Source organism: Protopterus annectens, chromosome 17.part0 (assembly GCF_019279795.1).
Source record: "Protopterus annectens isolate FY-2018-M chromosome 17.part0, PAN1.0, whole genome shotgun sequence".
NCBI classification, from domain to species: Eukaryota; Metazoa; Chordata; order Ceratodontiformes; family Protopteridae; genus Protopterus; species Protopterus annectens.
The window spans coordinates 437,558,166-437,577,399 of NC_056751.1; the positions used below are offsets into that span (position 1 = coordinate 437,558,166).

General features: G+C 38.9%; 1 protein-coding gene across 1 annotated transcript in view; it reads left to right on the top strand.

Moving 5' to 3' along the window:
• The window catches only part of GPATCH2 (G-patch domain containing 2), a 1,961,709-nt gene that overhangs the window by 476,370 nt on the left and 1,466,105 nt on the right, over window positions 1–19,234 (top strand). Inside the window, exon 3 of the mRNA XM_044059062.1 lies at window positions 12,116–12,177. Coding sequence (XP_043914997.1) covers window positions 12,116–12,177 — 62 coding nt within the window. The remainder of the gene's footprint in view (window positions 1–12,115; window positions 12,178–19,234) is intronic.

The following is a 19,234-nucleotide window of genomic DNA, read 5'->3' on the forward strand; positions in this document are numbered from 1 at the left end:
CCTAAAAGATATAAAAAATACATTTTGAGTCCACCTTTGAACAAATAATTTGTTTTTTTGTGCTGTCTGCTGCATAGGTCTTTAAATAATATGATGAGAGAGATAAGAAGATTGAAGGGATGTCTCAGATTTTCCACCCTAACTTCTCCAAGTTTGTCAAGGAGTTTAATGCTACCCGTAGCAAGCTGCTGATAAGTAAATGTTAAACAATCAATGGTGGTGGGGGTTCCAAAAAGAGATGAGGACCCCCTCCAGAACAATGGGCAGTCTAGTAAGTCTGAATAAATATAACCAGGACTCCCCTTCTTCCCACCTTAATCCTTCTAGAAATTCAGAACCTCCATTTCTCTTTTTTGCAACGGATAGTTTGACAGATTGGTTCTGAAAGTAATCCATCATGGTTACAGATGGCAGTGGAAGACTCTTTACGAGGGATTCCCTCTATCTGCTAGACCAAACTTGCAATATGTTCCACACAGATAAAACTGTCCGACAAACTGAATAATTTTAAACCACTGCTTAAACTTTTTAACCAGTCAGCACATACATAAAGTGAACCAAAGTAACAGGCAGCTTGGTAAAAACAAAAAAGTTTTTTTCTGATGAAGCAGTAGCAACATTACTGTGAAAGCGCTTTATTAAAACTTTTTTTGTTTTTACCAAGCTGCCTGTTGCTTTGGTTCACTTTATGTATGTACTGGTTGGATATTATTTGGATAATAAGTGAACCATTTATCCTTTTGGCCGCATTCTGTGTGTACTCTAACATTTTATCCAGTCCTGCTCCTACACATTCTCATCACCAGGTTAAAACTTTGTGATCATCCTGCAATACTCTCCAAATACTCTCCTTAAACAGAATGCTCAACCTTTCACTGAAATGACAACGATTTTTATATATAACTGCTGCTTGCACAATCTACTAAGTTGCATGTGGGCTTTCTGTTTAGTAACTTCTATCTCTGTAAAATCTTAGAATGTATAAATATAACTAATGTATGTGTATAAATGTGAATAGACATTTAACTACCTTGTGTTTAACTGGCACGAAGTATAATGCAATGTAAACAAATGGAGCTTTTCTCTTCGGGCCTCCACTGAAAATGGGTATTACCAAGTCAGACTTTCCCAATAAACAAAGACAATACAGTAAGTAAATAAACTCCTCTTTTCCGTCTTGTCTTTCAGTGTTTGCTGTCACCGGGGGTGAGAGAAGTGGTCCCTCCTTCATAGTTAGGAAAGCGGGGTTTATTCAAGCATGTTTCTGGTGTCAAAGAAGCAAGATTTTTGGAGACCAGTTCTGGATCTTTCCTTTCTGAACCAGTTTGTGATTATTGACCAAGTTCAAAATGTTATCCCTTCACAACTTGTTATTCCTTATTCCCCATTTGAGTTTTCCAGGTAACATTAGATTTAAAAGATGTATATTATCATTTTCCTATAGATTCAGATTTTAGATGCTACTTTTTCTGTATCTGGATCGTATTACCAGATGTTCATCATGTTTCACTGTTGCAGTCATCACTGTTGGGTTCTTCCTGCCGGCAGGCAGTCCTCTGTCGGCCAGAATCCCAAAGTCTGGGTCCGGCGTCGGCTGTTCAGTCATGCTCCCTGACGTCAGAGCGCTAGGAGTACAAAGCTGCCAGCCGACACCATGTTCTCCAGTCTTTCTTGCCGTGCGGTGAAAGCAGTTCGCAAGTGCCGGTAGGCTGACTCCTGATATTTTTTCGTGCTTCAGTCCGAAGACTTACTTCTTCTTCTCAAAGCTAAGTACCCCGTTGGGGAAACTTTTTTCTTGCTCCAGTCCGATGTCAGAAAAAGTTAATAATTGCATTTCTTGTGGGAAGCAAATACCTCATAAGGACTTCCATTCTTACTGTATTCCTTATTTAGGCCCTGACCATGACGTAGCTAGCTGTCGGTTTTGTGCTAGATTTAACCAACGTACGATTAAGCAAAGGTACGATTTTGCTTTTCACTACTTTGGTAGGCGATTTAATTATAAAATGTCGTGGGACACGCTTCCGACTACCGGAGTTCACAAACGATGCAAGGATAAGGACAGGCCTCCGAGGTCCAAATCAGACGACGTTTTACAAGCAGAGCCAGCTACAGGTTCAGCCGTCGTCAATGAGGGGCTTGCGCAGCCCCTGTTGTTGGCCATTTCAGAACGATTGCCAAAACGGGCTCCCATGAGTAGCCAACTAGGCCTTTGAGCACTCCAACTGCAGGACCTTCGGACAGTGCTCCCTTGGATGGGTCCGGAGCCGCTGTGCAGGTACCGGCTTCCGAGGGGGTTTTCAGGCCTACACAGCTTCTGATAAAGGCAAAGCCAAAGACAAAGGCAAAGACTCCTTCTAAATCTAAGACACTAGCCCAGGCCTCTTCTGATCCGGGACCCAAATCTCAGAAACAGCTACTTAAAATGGCGGAGGACTTACTAACCATGATTAGGGGTTCACATCCCCCTCCAGGCAAAAGGCCAAGGCAAGAATTGGATTATGAATCTTCTGATCAGGCATCTATTTCTTCAGTGTCTTCCTCTGAACAGGAATATACTTTCCCTCCTTATGAGGATTCTGATGCTGAGGAATCCATTCCATCAGCTTCTCCCCTGAGGATTTTTCTTTTGGGGAAACTTTACATGACATGAGGGAACATTTTCACTGGGAAGGACAGGAGTACTCAGAATCTAAGAGAAGGTTTAGGGATTTCCTTCTTCCCCAACATAGACACCTGGCTATTCCTCCTATTTTGGATATTGTGGATGATGCCTTTTCTGAGGCTAATTTAACTCCTGACTCCTTTCCTCCAGCCCCTGCTAAGCCCAACCGATATTACAGGGTCCCTGACTCCCACCAGTTTCTTTACAAAAATCCTACTGCTGATCCAGAAACCATTTCTCAGGGTCCTAAGGGGGTTAAGGCCGCTTCTGCTAAAAACCCTATTCTGACAGATAAGGATTCCAGAGCTTTGGAGAGATGGGGAAAAAAAGTGTACACTTCTGCTACTTTATCTATTAAGGCTTTAAATTGTCAATTTCATATGCTAAAATATCAGCAATTTCTACTGTCTGTTATGAAACAAAAGCTGGGTACCATTACTGCATGTGCAGATGATATGGAATTACACAATTTGATGCATGCCACTGAACAAGTGGGGAAGCATGGTTTACACTGTGGTTTTGATGCCTTGGAGGCTTCTTGCAGGGCGGCTGCCTCTGGCACAGTCATTAAAAGGCATGCTTGGTTAAAGGAACAAAACTTACCTGATCAAGTGAAAGCAAAGTTACTGGACTCCTGTTCAACATAATGTTTTGTTTGGGTCTAAGGCTGAAGAGGTGATAAAGAAAATGGAGGATAAGGCAAAATCCATGCAAACGGTTAAGGATTTCTTACAAGTTCAGCCCCCAAGATTTAGCAGAAATTGGCCAACTAAAAATTGGTCCTTTCCCAGCTCGGACAGGCCTCAGAGGGGTAGATATAGGCGCTCCAAAGGGAGGGCCCAAGCACAGACCTCTTACAGACGTAGACAGTGGAGTGCTTCCACCCCCAGGGGTGGAGAGGACAGACCTCAATCTTATAGAAAACAGGCTCAATGACTCCCCCTGCATGGCTCCAGGAACTTCTCTCCTGGAAGCCCCTCTAGGAGGAAAACTCTCTCTTTCTCAACAAAATTGGACTTGCATAACCCAAGACAAGTGGGTTCTGGATGTAGTTTCAAGAGGTTACAAATTCCACTTTCATACCTTGCCAAGACCAAACGGATGGCCAGACCTACCAAAACACCAATGGTCAGAGGCATTAAACCAGGTGGGATCCCTCATGGCTATGAGGGCCATAGAACTGGTTCCACAATCAGAGACGGGCCAAGGTTTTTACTCAAGACTCTTTCTAGTTCCCAGAAAGCAAAATTCATGGAGACCCATCCTGGATCTGTCAGTCTTAAACACTTTCCTGGACATACCAAAGTTCAAGATGCTTACTCTGCAGCAGCTCCTGCCAATGTTGAGCAAAAATGCATGGATGGTGACATTGGATTTAAAGGAGACTTACCTACACATCCCAATCAGACAGGAGTGCAGAAAATACCTCAGGTTCAAGGCCGGATCGAAACATTATCAATTCTCTGCGCTGCCCTTTGGCTTGTCTACTGCGCCCAGGGTCTTCACTAAGTGCCTGGCACCAGTAGTAGCTTATTGCAGACTCAAGGGAATTCAAATTTACCCGTATCTGGACGACTGCCTTATTCAAGCAGACAGCAAGGATGTCTTACTCCAGCATCTGGAATTTGTTCAAAATCTTCTCAAGTACCTGGGATTCACTGTGAACATAAAAAAATCAAATTTGACACCCACACAACAGATAACTTTTCTGGGTGCTCTTCTAAACACAACAACCCAGATGGCATTCCTGACATCCGAAAAACAACTGCAGCTGGCTTCAACTTTCAAAACCTTGGCGTCAATAACTCAGTTAACTGTAAGGAAATTCCTGCAGGCTTTGGGTTACATGGCCTCCTGCATCCTTCTCATACCAAATGCAAGACTACATATGAGAAAAATACAATGGTACCTAAAAAGTGTATGGTCTCAGCATTGCCACAGTCTAGACACACAGATTGCTGTCTTGCCTTGTCTACAAAAGGAATTCCATTGGTGGACCATGGCATGTCTTCACAACAAAGGAAAAGCCTTCAGTCTGCCTCCAGCCAGCCAAGTGTTAACCACGGACGCCTCGGATTACGCATGGGGAGCCCACTTGCAGGGAAAAGGTCTGCAAGGTTTTTGGACAGAGGATCAGAAGCACCTACATATCAGTTTAAAAGAGATGTTAGCTGTACAGAATGCCCTCTTGGCTTTCAGGGATCTTCTACAACCAGGACAACTACTGATACGGACATACAACACCACAGTTATGTGGTACATAAACAAGCAAGGGGGTTCACACTCCTACCCCCTTTGCAGACTAGCCATGACTCTTTGAAACACAGCTCTAGCTTGCAAAGTGGATCTACAAGCTCAGTTTCTGCCAGGGAAACAAAATATTCTGGCAGACAGCCTGAGCAGGAACCTGCCGGACCCACACATGTGGATTCTAGACACCCAAATATTCAAGATGACACCCAAATATTCAAGATGACTACAGAAGCCTGGGGCTGCCCAGACATAGATCTATTTGCATCCCCCCTCAACCACCAGTTACAGATTTTTTGCACAAGGACATTTCACAAACTAGCATGGAAAGTGGATGCACTATCATTCAGTTGGAGAAACCTCTCGGGGTATGCCTTTCCGCCACTACCTCTTCTTCCACGGGTGTTATTAAAGATCAAGCAGGACAAGCCCAAGATGATGATTTTACTGGCCCCACATTGGCCTTGTCAATTTTGGTACTCAACACTGATGAATCTATCCCAGGAGCCACCTTGGATTTTACCTCAGATTCCAAATCTTTTGTCCCAACACCAGGGCCAGGTTCTGCACTCTCATGTCAAAACTCTCAGCCTGGCAGCCTGGCGAATCCAGGGTCTGTGATTAAGCCTTTTCTTCCCAAACAGGTCATGGATGTCATCTTAGAAGCCAGACGGCCTAGCACTAGAAAATCTTATGCAGGTAAATGGAAGAGATTTTGCACCTGGATGCATGCTCAGGATTCGGATCCCCTCATTCCTAACATCCCACTGATTTTACTTTACCTGACAGACATGCTACATAAGGGTTTATCCTTCTCCTCCATAAAAATACATGCCTCCGCTATCTCTGCACATTACAGTACAGATCCTCCAATCTTTTCCCATCCACTTCTGAAACAATATCTCAGAGGAGCAAAGAATTTAAGGCCCTCTAGGACACCACCCATACCTGCCTGGGACCTCAACTATGTTCTGGAAAAAGTCACTCTGCCTCCTTTTGAACCTGCTGCCACATCTGATCTTAAGTGTTTATCATGGAAGACAGCTATCCTGCTGGCTTTGACTTCAGCCAGGAGAGTCTCGGAGTTACAAGCACTCATGGCTGTGGAACCTTATATTATTTTTCACCAAGATAGGGTGTCTTTAAGGACTAATCCTACTTTCATGCCTACAGTGGTTTCCAAAGTGGCTTTAAATCAAACTATTCACCTGCCAACTTTTTTCACTAATCCACAAAATAAGGGGGAAAGGATCTTGCATTCCTTAGATGTACACAGACAACTTTGTTTTGACCTGGACAGAACCAAGGATATCAGGAAAACAGAGCAACTGTTTGTTTCTTATGCAACAAATTCCCAAGGCAAAGCTATTTCAAAACAGACCAGTTCTAAATGGATTGCTCATGGAATCAGATTTTGTTACTCTCATCATGGAAAGCAAATCCCAGGAAAAATTAGGACTCACTCTACCAGAGCTGCTGCTACTTCAGCTGCCTTTCTCAGGGGAGTACCTACCAAAGATATTTTGGATGCTGCAACTTGGAGTTCAGTGCATACTTTCTCTAAGCACTACAATCTCCCTCTTTACTCTAAGTCTAGGGCAGGCTTTGCTTCTGCAGTCTTGCAGGGCCTTCTAGCCGCCCCTTCTACTCTATAACCACCACCCTTTATCTCAGCTTTGGAATTCAACCCTACAGTGATGACTGCAACAGTGAAACACGATGAACATAGTACAGTTATGTACACTTACCATAAATGTAGATGTTCGAGTGTCTTCACTGTTGCAGTCTGGGTTACCCTCCCTCCTGACCCTCTTATATTTTCATTAGTGTGGTTTCCTATTTCACCCTTCTTCTGAGGTGTATTTGCTTCAGGGTATGGGGTTTGTTGTATGTTACTTTTTTGTTTTACTATTAGCCTTCATTTTTGGGCACCTGACATCTGGGGCAAGAAAAACTGGAGAACATGGCGTCGGCTGGCAGCTTTGTACTCCTAGCGCTCTGACATCAGGGAGCATGACTGAACAGCCGACGCCGGACCCAGACTTTGGGATTCTGGCTGACCGAGGACTGCCTGCCGGCAGGAAGAACCCAACAGTGATGACTGCAACAGTGAAGACACTCGAACATCTACATTTATGGTAAGTGTACACAATTGTACTTTCTCTGCATTACTCTTAGGTATGTCCACTGCTTCAAGGGCATTCATAAAGTGTACAGCTCTTGTGATAGCCTATTGCAGACTTCAGGGTATTCCCATTTTCCTTGTTTAGAATGCTTACTTAAAATTGCAGTTTTTTTTTTCAAAGTGTCATGAATTTCTCACTGGATCAGCTATGAATCTAGATCTGTTATTGAGTTTTTACTTTCAGACTACTGTGTCATCCATAGAGTTCCTCAGGATTCAGAGTCTCATGGCTTCTAAGAGTCTCATGATCCCTCTTACAAGACTCAAGACGAGAAAAATCCAGTGGTGCCTGAAGTCAGTATGATCCCAACATCAATATTTCTTGACATTCCAGATTCCTGTTTTGAGATTTGTCAAAAGGGGGATTTTATGATGGAAACACCAAATTTTTCAGAATCACAGTCTTCCATTCTCCCTTCTGGCTCCAGCACAGGCAGTCATAACAGACACCTCTGACTTTGCTTGGAGAGCTGTATCTTTGGAACAGAAAAGACTAACCAAAATGCTTAAGCATAAAAGAGATGTTGCCACTTATAATTTTTCTCAACTCTTATCAGTCATCTCTGGTCCCTGGGACCTCTATAAGTGTTTGCAGACAACACCACCAGAATGATGTAGTACATAAACAAGCAAGGGGGGACCAGATCTTACCTTCTGTGGCTGTGCAGACTAGCCATGATAGCATGGGATATAGCATTTGAGCACAGTCTTACTCTGTAAGCATCTTGCCTACTGTCAGAGCAAAACTGTTTGGCAGAGAAACTGAGCAGGACCAGAACAGACCGTAAGAAACAGAAATTGAATAAGGAGGTCTTGCAAGCATTGATTCTGCTGTGGGAAACACCTCAAACAGATGTCTTTGCCTCCACTCACTACAGTCAGTTGGCAAAATCCTGGTTCAGGACTCTATGCAAGCAGACGTGGAAGGACGGATGCTTTTTCTTTTCCTTTGGCAAGAATGTTTCTGTATGAATTTGTACCCTTACCACTAGTGTCCAGGGTCATTCTGAAGAGTTAGGAGGACTCGCTTCTTACTCAGATAAAAGTGGTACTTTCTTCTGTTGGAAATGACCTGGGGCAATTATCACAAGCTTCTTCACAGACTGGACATACGTTTGGAAGAACAGGGGTGTTTGATATATCCTGACCCCAAACAACTGCAACTGATTGCCTCAGTGATAGAATCTCTTACCTTTTAGGCACCTTTTTTTCTGAGGAAGTGCAGCAGATATTAAGGGAGAGGAGAAAACCTGCTACTAGAAAATCATATGTTAATAGATTAAAAAGGTTTTCTAGTTGATGCCAAGAAAAGAAACCTCACCCATTCAGGGATAAAGTTTTTCTGGTTCTACATTATTTGTGAGAGTTACTATCCTCTGGCCTGTCTGTCTTACCCCTCCACCAAAGTTCATTTGTTGGCCATTTTCACGTCTACCCAGGGTGCCTCCTCTTTCAATGCAGTCTGATGTAAAAGTATTTTTTCAAAGGGATGTTCCATACCAAACCTCATGTGAAACAGGTGGGTGCTCCTTGGGATCTAAATTTTGTGTTAGAAAACTAACTTCTTGCTTCATTTGAATTTGCTTATCAAGTTGACTTGAGGTTCTTAACATGGAAAACCGTTTTACTTTTTGCTCTGATCTATACAAGAAGAGTATCTGAGTTACAGGCTGTTATGGTGAGGTAAATCTTATTTTCCATAAAAATAGCATTTCCTTAAGCGCTGTTCCTTAATTAATGCCTAAAGTGGTATCACAATTATTTTGAACCAAGCTATCAGTCTGCCTGTCTTCTTTCCAGAACCAAAACAACTAAAGAGAAAGGATACTAAATAACTTGGATGTCCACCCCAAACCTGAATTTAGTCATCTCAGCTCAAATTGACTGATGGTTTAAGTACATGGAAGATGCCCTAAAGGCTTTGGAGGCTGGGCAACTGTTGCATCCTTAGCAGGATATAATGTCTGCTCATCTATATTGTCTGTTTGAATATACTAGAAACATGTAAAATATATTTGTATGTCCTGCATATGTGTTTCTTTGTAGCTTTTCTCCCCTGGCCTCCACTGAAAATGGACATGTATCCAGTTGGACTATCCCGGTTAACAAATGTAAAATAAAATAAATAAATAAATATAACCCAATAGCTAAGGCTACTGCAGCAATAATCATTTGTATATGTACTGTTCTGGTAAGTTTACTTAAACAACTGTGCTTTCCTACTAGGAGAAATGCAGAATTGTGTTTACTGTTTCTGATTTGGTATTACATTATTTTATATTTATAAAATTTGAAGTGTAAAGAAAAATATATTTATGGGATATACATTTACTATTAGCTGGTAGAATTCCGGTTTATTTTGTTTTTTGAAGAAATATTATGTGTCATTCATGTTATTTTTAAACACAGCAAGGTCGGGTAGCAATAGGTTGCATCATATTTAAGGACCTATAGCACTTTATGCTCTTTCAGGATGAGTCCATTTAAACTGCCACTGAAGGTGTCATTCATCATTTCATCTTCTGAGCTATTGCTTATGTTACCTACTTGGTTCCATCAGAACTTTTCTCTTTCCAAGCTTCCAAGTCCAAGTGTTTTTATATGCCCAGAATATCGGTCAGTGTAGATGTAATTTACTGAAATGCTAGTGCGTTGGTTTGATGAACCATACCATTGTCATTATCTAAGAAAATCTTAGACATTTAGTTGGACTAAGGATATTTTACTGAGTCAGTACATAAAACATAACTGACCGCACTTTTTCATTTATCTGCTGCCATGTTATGCTTACTAAACAACAAATAAAGGGGCATTCCCTTTCATCATATTTTTAATCGGGCTTTTTTTTTTTTATACATTTCATCTCCTTCCTGAAACTACTCTTTCTGCTGAGAAAGTCATCCTGACATCAGCCTAAAGCAGTATATTTACAGGTAGGTCATAATGTCATCTTTGTTAAGTAGCTGCTTGCTGTGTAGCATCCAAAATGGGGGTTTTTTTGTACAAAACTCTGCATAGTGCCGTAAATACAAATGCACCATTATTTTGGCACCTCCATGTCTGTCAGAATATATGTAATTGCATAATATTTTATGGCATTTTCTGTTACTAATGCTGCCTGTTTGTTAGAATGATTGGATGGTTTATTTATTACTCTACTACAGTGCAAAACTGGATAGCAGAGAGTGACTTGCTTCATTTAGAATGGGTGTCATGCATCTTTTATTCTGCCAACAACAGTGTTCTTTCAAGCAACATGTTACAGCCTTTTCTTTTCTATCCTTTTAGTCCATTTTCCAGGAGAAAACTAAACAAGGCTTTTTTTTTTAAATCTTCTCTGTCTGTGATGTATCTATTTCTATTATTTGAGAGAATTCCTCTCTGTATGATGCAGTCTTTTTCTGAGTAGGGCTGCACCCCTACATACCTTGTGCAAGGGGCTGATTTCTCTCAACCATGCTATTAAAATTAACTCTACTGGTTGGTGCACCTCAAGGCAAGGTGCAGATGTACTCTTGTGCAGATTGACTTTATCATTCACAGCCAAGTCGCATCATCCCTGCTTTTGTTTGAATTGTTTAAGAAAGGTAAATCCCTACCCTGTATCACCTCATATTACACTGAGATACTTTTGGTTTAGGGAGGGTTTGTAGAACTGTGTACTTTTTTTATAATATTTATTACGATTTTGGTACACTGGAAAAAAATAACTTCATTGAATCAGCTAAACTGACATCCTGTTGTAGTCTTACTTCTAACTATTAAAAGGACGTAACTGTAGACCGACTGTGGTAGCATAGAGGGATAAACCCCTGACTATAGTCAGAGTGACCTGAGTTGGATTAGTGGCTCGAGCACTGATGCTATTGACAAGGAGGATGGGTGTGTCCATCATGGACAGAGGCAGTGCAACTAGCTGCATGCAATCACAAGCAATCAGAGGAAGGGTTAGTATATGTGGTCTGGAGGGTGAGATGATCATGTGGTACAACAAGCCACTGTATGGCAGTAGCCTTCGTTGAACAGGTATATAGGAACATACACTTGCATGTAGGGGAAAGGCGTAGTGGGTGCAACAGTGATGCAGGTCGCACCTTTCTCAGTGGAGGAGTTAAGACATATAGAAAAAAATGCCTTTATAGCTGGGATGGCAGCAAGAGCACAAGTAGCACTTACGGCTGCCCTAATGATGGCCCCCTTCTGATGGTTTTCGGCCCCCATGGATCCAGGGATGATTCCTAGGTGCAGCAGCTACCCACTGTCCAATTGGCTGCTGCACCTCCCTCAAGCATGTGGTTGAGTTTGAGCACTAGTGTCCAGGCATGCAAGCCACAAGATGCCCTAGTCCCTGATTGTGAGATAGTGGTGTTTGAGCATGTGGGACTCTGGCACTTATAGCAGAATTAGTTTTAGTGTCAGGACTGCAGACTAGTGGTGGATTTGTGCTAAACATAGCATTTTTAATTTGAAAACTCATTTTCTGAAGTATTACCTGACTTTAGTAAATCAACAGAAATAAATAAAAACAATGTAAAACAGAGTTGAAATATAGCTTGAATAAATAAATTGCACCTAAGGTGTTTATTGTATGAAACAGTTGATGCATAACTTTATTGTACCTCATTTCAAGATGCATAAAAAGCTTTAGGCTGTGTGATTTCATGCATATTCTCATGTATTGATGCTCTTAATAAGGTTAACTAGCTGCATAGTAAGGAAGGAGCAGCATATATTTGATGTAATAACATAGGAAAATGTGCCTGTTGTCTCAGCTCATAGCTGTGGAGGCATCTGCTTACTGCAGGGTCCTGTTAGATTCTTGGGATACTAGGAATAGTATGTATTCAAAGTAATGGAATATTTGCAGCTTAATTCAGAAATCATATTTGCTTTTTTAGATCTTTGTTAGTATTAACTTCACTTGGAGTACAGCCTGCTTGCTTGTTTAAAATTTTACATTTCAGAGATCAGTTCTTTTGATTCCTTCTGACATATATATTTTTTTCTTATTATAGTGACTCCAGCAGTCTTAGCAGCAGTGATGCTGGCTTGTTTACCAATGATGAGGGAAGACAAGGTACCAGTATTTTTTTTCTTTGAAACCATACATTTATTTGCAGTAATTGATGTAAACATGCATAGTAATCATTGGTGCTCTAATGAATTATACTTGTAAGTACTGTCCCTGCTAATATCAGAACCCACTGTGAATGACATTGCTACACTTTCTTTGTTTGCTGATTCTCTAGGCATAAAAGGTAGAAGCAATTTTTATTTTTGGAAAAATAATTGTATTGCTGGTGTTAATAATTCACTGATGCCATTGTCGCTGAACTTTGGTAAATGCAATAATTTTCTCTGAAGAGTCAATGAGTGCGACATAGGCACACCGAAATAAAATCAAACACATGGATACTCAGAAGTGATAAACACTGCAGAACTTTGCATATATACTGGTAGAAATGTACCTAGTCGTGAGCAGCAAATATGAAGACCGGGTTGTATAAGCACAGAAATGAGAATAATCTTACTGAAAGTTTAGTCTAAGATAAATTTTATGTAAAGGTAGAGGTAAATAATGAGGATGTAAGAGCCATATCAAACCGTGCTCAAAGAAATCATAATGTAGGGGTGTGTGGTTTTCATAACTACAGATGAAAATGGAAAAATTAAATGAGGAAAAAAAAGAGTCAAAGAGAGGTAGAAGTATTAAAGTGGGAGGGTTCCTCTCTGATAAGTTATGTCTGAACCAGGCAGGGGGTGTCTTCTTTCCCCTTTGTTATTTGGTTTATATTTGGAGCCATTGGCAAAGAAAATAATGTACTCAGAAATTCAAGGAAATAATTGGTATGGCAATCAAGAAAAGTTGACTTCATTTGCAGATGATATAATTTTGTGCTCGATAAATCCAGAATAGGACATTTTGGTGTTGTGGAACATTTTGAGATACTTTTCAAGTCTTTTTGAGATTTAACATTTATGAAGATAAAACAGTAGCTGCAGCAATAAATTATAACACACGAATTGGTTTAGCAATATTCATGTTAATGGGGACAATATATGATGATGGATTTAAGAGTATGGATTAAAAACACTTATGTTGTGGCAGGTAAGGATATGTGGGAAGAGGCTAAACAAAGTATAATACAAAAACTGAGAAACTGGAAGCTCTTGCATATGGATATAGATAGTAAGATACAAGCACTGGAAATGTTTTTAGTACCTTTAGTTTTATATAAAATACAGGCATCATTTCATCAGCCAGATGACAAATTGTGAACAATAATGAATAAAGAGTTGAAGAAATGTATGTGGGAGGGAAAGAGGGCAAGGGTTAAGTGGAATAAGTTGTTCCTTCCAATAGAACAAGGTCGTTTAGGATTATCTGATTTGAAGGGATATTTTAGAGCTATGCAATTAAGGTTTATATGAAATAACACAAATAGAAAGTTATAGTTCAAAGTGAAATGGATGGTGAAATAAGGGGGGGGGGGTTCAAGAAATAGAGTGTGCTGTTTTGGATACAGATCCTTAAGGAGAAAAACACCAGTCATATAGATTATTATATTCATAAAGTAGCAGAAAGTATGCTAAGAACTAAGCCAACATGGGGCTGCAGAAAGGAGATTTTGTCAGTAGGGATGACTGGAAGGAGGGATACAGAGAACAGGCAAGAGGGGGCTGGAATTTACTGGAGAAAACTGGCAAGGAACCAAGGTATTGGGAACAAATAACTGGTGAGGGGAAGGTAATAGAATGGGATAAGGCCAAGAAGATGTTTAGACTACAGGCTGGAGACTGGATTTCCTACCCGGGATTAATATCAGACTATAGGCAAAGAGAAAGGAATAGAGGGATCTGAAGTAAAAGATCTGCTGTGGTAGAGTTGTATTTAGAACAGAAGCTGTTGTTAAAGGGATAATTAGGAGGGCATATAAAATAGTATACAGTAACTATAAGAAGCAGTCAGAGGAGGTCAGATAAGATTGGCAAGAGAGATTGGATCGTCAGTTTACAGTGTAACAGTGGGAGGACATAATGTATGGCTCCCAAGTATGCAGCAAAGTCTAGGCAGTTTAGAATTTCTGATTGGAAGTGTTTGCATAAGCATTTTTATACCCCAAGCAACTCCAAAGGATTTTTCCTCAGATAGATGACAAATGTTGGAGTTGTGATGGGGAAGACTAAAGTAACAGTGGGAGTGTAATGAGTTGGGATACTGTAAAAATTCCCTACAGAGTACTCTGACTGAAATATTGGATGAGCAAATGGGTGTAACTAAGGAAATTATTCTTTTGAGCTTCGACACGGGATCTGAATTGCCTAGACATAGTAAGGCCTTGTTAAGTTTAATTCTGTTAACTGCCAAAAAAACAAATACTAGAAAATGGAAATCAAAGTCTAAACCAACTGTATTTGAATTATTGAATACTGTAATAGAAGTAAAAGAACTGTGAGGAGCAAATTACACAGAAATAAATGGAAATTGTGGGAACAATACATGCAGAATAATGTTCAGGAGTAGGAGGAGTGAGGTTTAAGGGAAGGCAGGAATTAAGCAGTTTATGTAATGTTGGACTGATGATGGTTGTAAAAAAAAAGAACATATGTGAATGTAACTGGAAGCACGTCTCCTTACAAAATACTCTGATAGTCTGGTATTTTTTCGTGCCAGCTTAAGCTACAGCTGAATATAAGTTCAATGAATTATGTAAGATGTAAACTCATGAATAGTTCCTGCATCAGTTCATTAAATGAAATCTGAGAAAGTGGAAACGACAGAACTGAATTAAAACATTTTTAAAAATTAAAGAATTGATCAGTAAAACGATGGATTCAAGAAGAAAAATGGAAAAATGAAAAAAAAAAAAAACATTGGTCCTTTCTATAGGATTAGTAAATGCCGTAAGGAAATAGAAATGATGCAGATGTAATAATGGGAACAGATACTGATTGGATAAGGTATGTTTTGGAAGATGTGGAATTTGAGGTGACAAGTATACCATAAAGAATGAAATGGATAGAGGAGCTGTTGGACAGAATTAGTGAAATACGTATAGTGGAAAGAATGAGGGTATTGAATAGTCCTTGAAGGGATATAAGGAGATTAGAGGTAAGGGAAGTGCTTGGAAAAGTAGGAGCAGCAGAAGGGAAAAGGATTCTGAAGTATGGATATATAAGATGGAAATTCAAGATGCAAGCATAAAGGGGAATATCTTCAAAGGGAAAAGAAGTAGAAATGAGTGTGAACAAACATAAGCACACCCAACAGGGAAAGAGAATGCAGAAAGGAAAAGAAAGAGATTAACAAAGAACAGGGATAGAAGAGAGATGATAGATCTAGCTAAATGCATTAATTCATAAGAAGATTTCAGTAACAGATGAGAGGTTAGTGTTACTCTCACTTAAAAGTTAACAGTTTGACAGGTTTCAAGAGGAAAGTCAAGAGTCAGAAATCAGAGAACATAACAAGGAAAAGAGCTGGTAAAGGAAGAGGGGGAAGCAGGTAAGATGAGATAATTTGATGAATCACTCAACTTGAATAGGTCAGTTAGGCTCAGAAACACTGTCAAAGAAGTAGTTGAAGAAATGATCATAGAATGGAAAACAACTAATATTAAGGTATCCATCTGAGAGAGAGAGAAACGAGAGGAAAAGTTGGAACCGTATTGCAGACAATGCAGATATTGTGGAGTAGATGCTTATATAATGGAATTCAAAAAAATGGACTTCATCTTTGGTAGTATGGTGCTAAAACAGCAGAAATGGTCTCTCTTTCTTTAAATTTTATTAAATTAATTCTGGATGATACAATTGTAGCTACAGGTTTTGCAAGTATAAAGAACATTTTTTAGTAAAACTCTTAACGTGGACTATTTTTGTCAGTGTAAATATAACAAGATACATTGGTACACAGTGAATCACAAGTTCCTTAAGTTAGGTAAAGTGTCTAAGTCTTATGGCTTTCAAGGCACACTATTTCAGTAATTGTATCAAACAGCATAGCTCCAATCCAAACATGTCTTAAATTTTTCGTACCTCTGATATGTTCAGGTAACTTATTCTATAATTGTGCTTTCCTATGTGTTAAATAACATGTTCTGTTCTTTTTATTATCTAACTTTAAACAGAACTTTTTATTATGATGTTTATATGTCTTTGGATTATTGTATACTTCCATACCCAATGAAGTCGGAAGAAAAGAGTCATTAAAACACTTTATAATCAAATATAATTCAATCCCAGATATTGCAATAATGGAGAGTGTAAAGACCCACTTGACACATACCTATCCTTAGACCACAACTGCTTAATGTCAGGTATTCCTTTTGTAAATGTACAGTGTTCTGATTCTATAAAGTTAAGCTGTCAATTTTTAAGAGTACAGAACACTAATAACACTAATTTTATTTCACAGTTGGTCTGCTATATACGTTAAATAAACCTGCAAAGATCGTGACATCCCTTATTGCAAATTTTTGTAGAATCAAACCTATCTGTCTAAAGGCCTTATTATAGATGGCTTTCTCAATTTTCAAAACAAAAAGGGGAATCGGCCAAAAGCCTAATTTTTGCTAACTTACATCAAATCAAATGTATACAGTGTAATAGATCTCTTTAATTTTTATTTGCCAGAGTACATGACATTACATTTGTTCTCGCTAAATGGGATATCAGCTGTACTAAACCACTTATTTAAGCACAGTAATTACTTCTTAATGTTAGTGAAATCATCTTTATTTTTTGCAAAAAACGTCAGTTGTACAATTGTTGGTGTACTTGACCAACCAGCATTGATCATTGTGCGGAAAAGAGACAAAAACACTATTAAACAAAGGCCTGAGCACAAATCTCTGAGAAACACCTGTTTTCATCAGTTCTGATTCTGATTTTTTTCCTTGAATCACTACTCTTTGGGTTCTGAATTTGAACCAATGATTAAGTCAAAAGCTTTCCTTAAATCCAAGTAGTTTACACCTGTGCTAATTCCCATCTATATAGCCCTAATGGTATAATCATAAAAGCTTGACAAGTTAGTGAGTAGAAAATGGCCTTTTAAAAAACACATTGAAAAATTTCAGGCAATGCAAGAGATTATTTTCTTTAAGTATGATTACACTAATAAATCTCTTAAAACATGTTGGTGTTAGACTTGCTGGATAACAATTTTTAACTGCCATCTTATATCCAGATTTAAAAATTGGAGTCACTAATGATTCCTTCCAAGATGCTTATCCGTTATAGATCATATAACTAAATGTCCTAGTCAATATGCTCATTAAATAATCTTTTTATATTAACCAACACAATTCCAACACTCTGGTCCACTTGATGTGTCTCATTTATTTTTATTTCAGGCTGTTAATAACATCTCTTCACTAATATTAGGACATTTTGCCTTTCAGTCAGTTCTTTCTTCCATGAGTTTAGAGTCACTCATATCAATACCAAAAATAGTAAAATATCATTAAATGTATTAGCTATCAGTTTATGATCACTAATCATTGACCCGTCAGTTTATTCTGGGAATGCAATAAGCTCTGCTAAACTGAATTTTGGTGTTGGTTTTACCACCACTCTACCTACATCAAGTATAAATCTAATACAGCCAAGACAACCACAGCCCTTACCAGTGTACATAAGCTTAACACAGTAACCTCCCCAAAGCACTAACTCTAACCTAAGACATGCTAAAACAATAATATTAAGTACTACATGAGATTTTTATGCAAAAAATACTGTAAACTGCTCAGAAGCTGTGGCACACACTCTCACAGTAACTCGTGCATTAATATTCATGTTAAAGCAGTACATTGTTACAGTTAATTATAATTAAAATATATTTCAACACTAAGTTTGTAAAAAGTATCCAAATATTCGTAATTACCAAACCAAAAAGAAAACACATTCCTCGTTAAAAGGAGTTAAAAAATGAAGAGTAAAAATAGATGTTTGTAAATAAATCCTAACCCTAGTAGGGAATAACTTCCTCCCTCAAACCAAACTTGGAACCATATGTCTAAAAGAAAAAAAGGAAAAAATAGTGTGTGTGTGTTTGTGTGTATGTATGTGTGTGTGTGTGTGTATATATATATATATATATATATATATATATATATGTATGTATAAATAGCAGCAATTAACATGGTTCAGTAAAATAGTAAAATACATTATTTGTATATATTTGTTCCCCTCGGCACCAGAGCCAAACATATTATACACAGAAAGTTGAGTGTCCTGCATTTGTAAATTACACTAATTTGAAACACTGTGCAACTTTCTTTCTCGCATATAACACACACTTCTCCATCTTCCATATCATAGTCCAAAGTCATAATCTTATCTGACTGATCTCACTATTCAAGCAAAGCTTGATCTCTAACATACACAAATCCTAGAGTCAAGAGTGATGTTACACTGTTTTGCAATTCCACCTTCTAATGTTGCTCCTAAATCAACTAGATACACGCACTAACAAAATAAGTTTTACTTGATCAAAAGGGGCCTATCCCCTTTGCATTTACCAACTGTGATGACCCAAGTGATGAAGAAGAAAAGCTAGGAAGCAATAAAATCTTATCACCAGTCAACAAAAAGTTTAAAATGTGAAAAGTGAAGTAACAGAAAAAAAAAATCTGTAAAAATAGAGGAGAAAGATATTTTTGCTCTGGGTAACCATGTATCACTGTGTCATAAGGCTTATAAGGTCCTGTCTTTAAAAGAGTAGTGGTGGTTGTTTCTGTCATGCTTAAAAAAAACTATGAAACTGCAAAGTGGAGGCATACACAACTGCTTATGTTGACAAAGTTGACTCTCATAGCTTCAACAATTGTAGAACCTGTTCTTTATCCACAGAATGTCAGATACTATACACAATATACACCTAAACCTGTGTGTGTATATGTCTATGTAGATATAGTACAATTTTAAAATCCTACCATAATGGTAGAAATCCTTGCCTTAACTCCCGCAGTATTCTTAACAGATGGGATTCCCTGCAGTGGAAGTCCGATGTCTGGCCAGTCTACCAAAACCTACAATTGCTTTAAGGTACGCCAAATGTCACACACACACTCCTTGTGTAGCATAGGGCATAAAGTTGACATTTAGGCACACCATCTACAGACCTGATT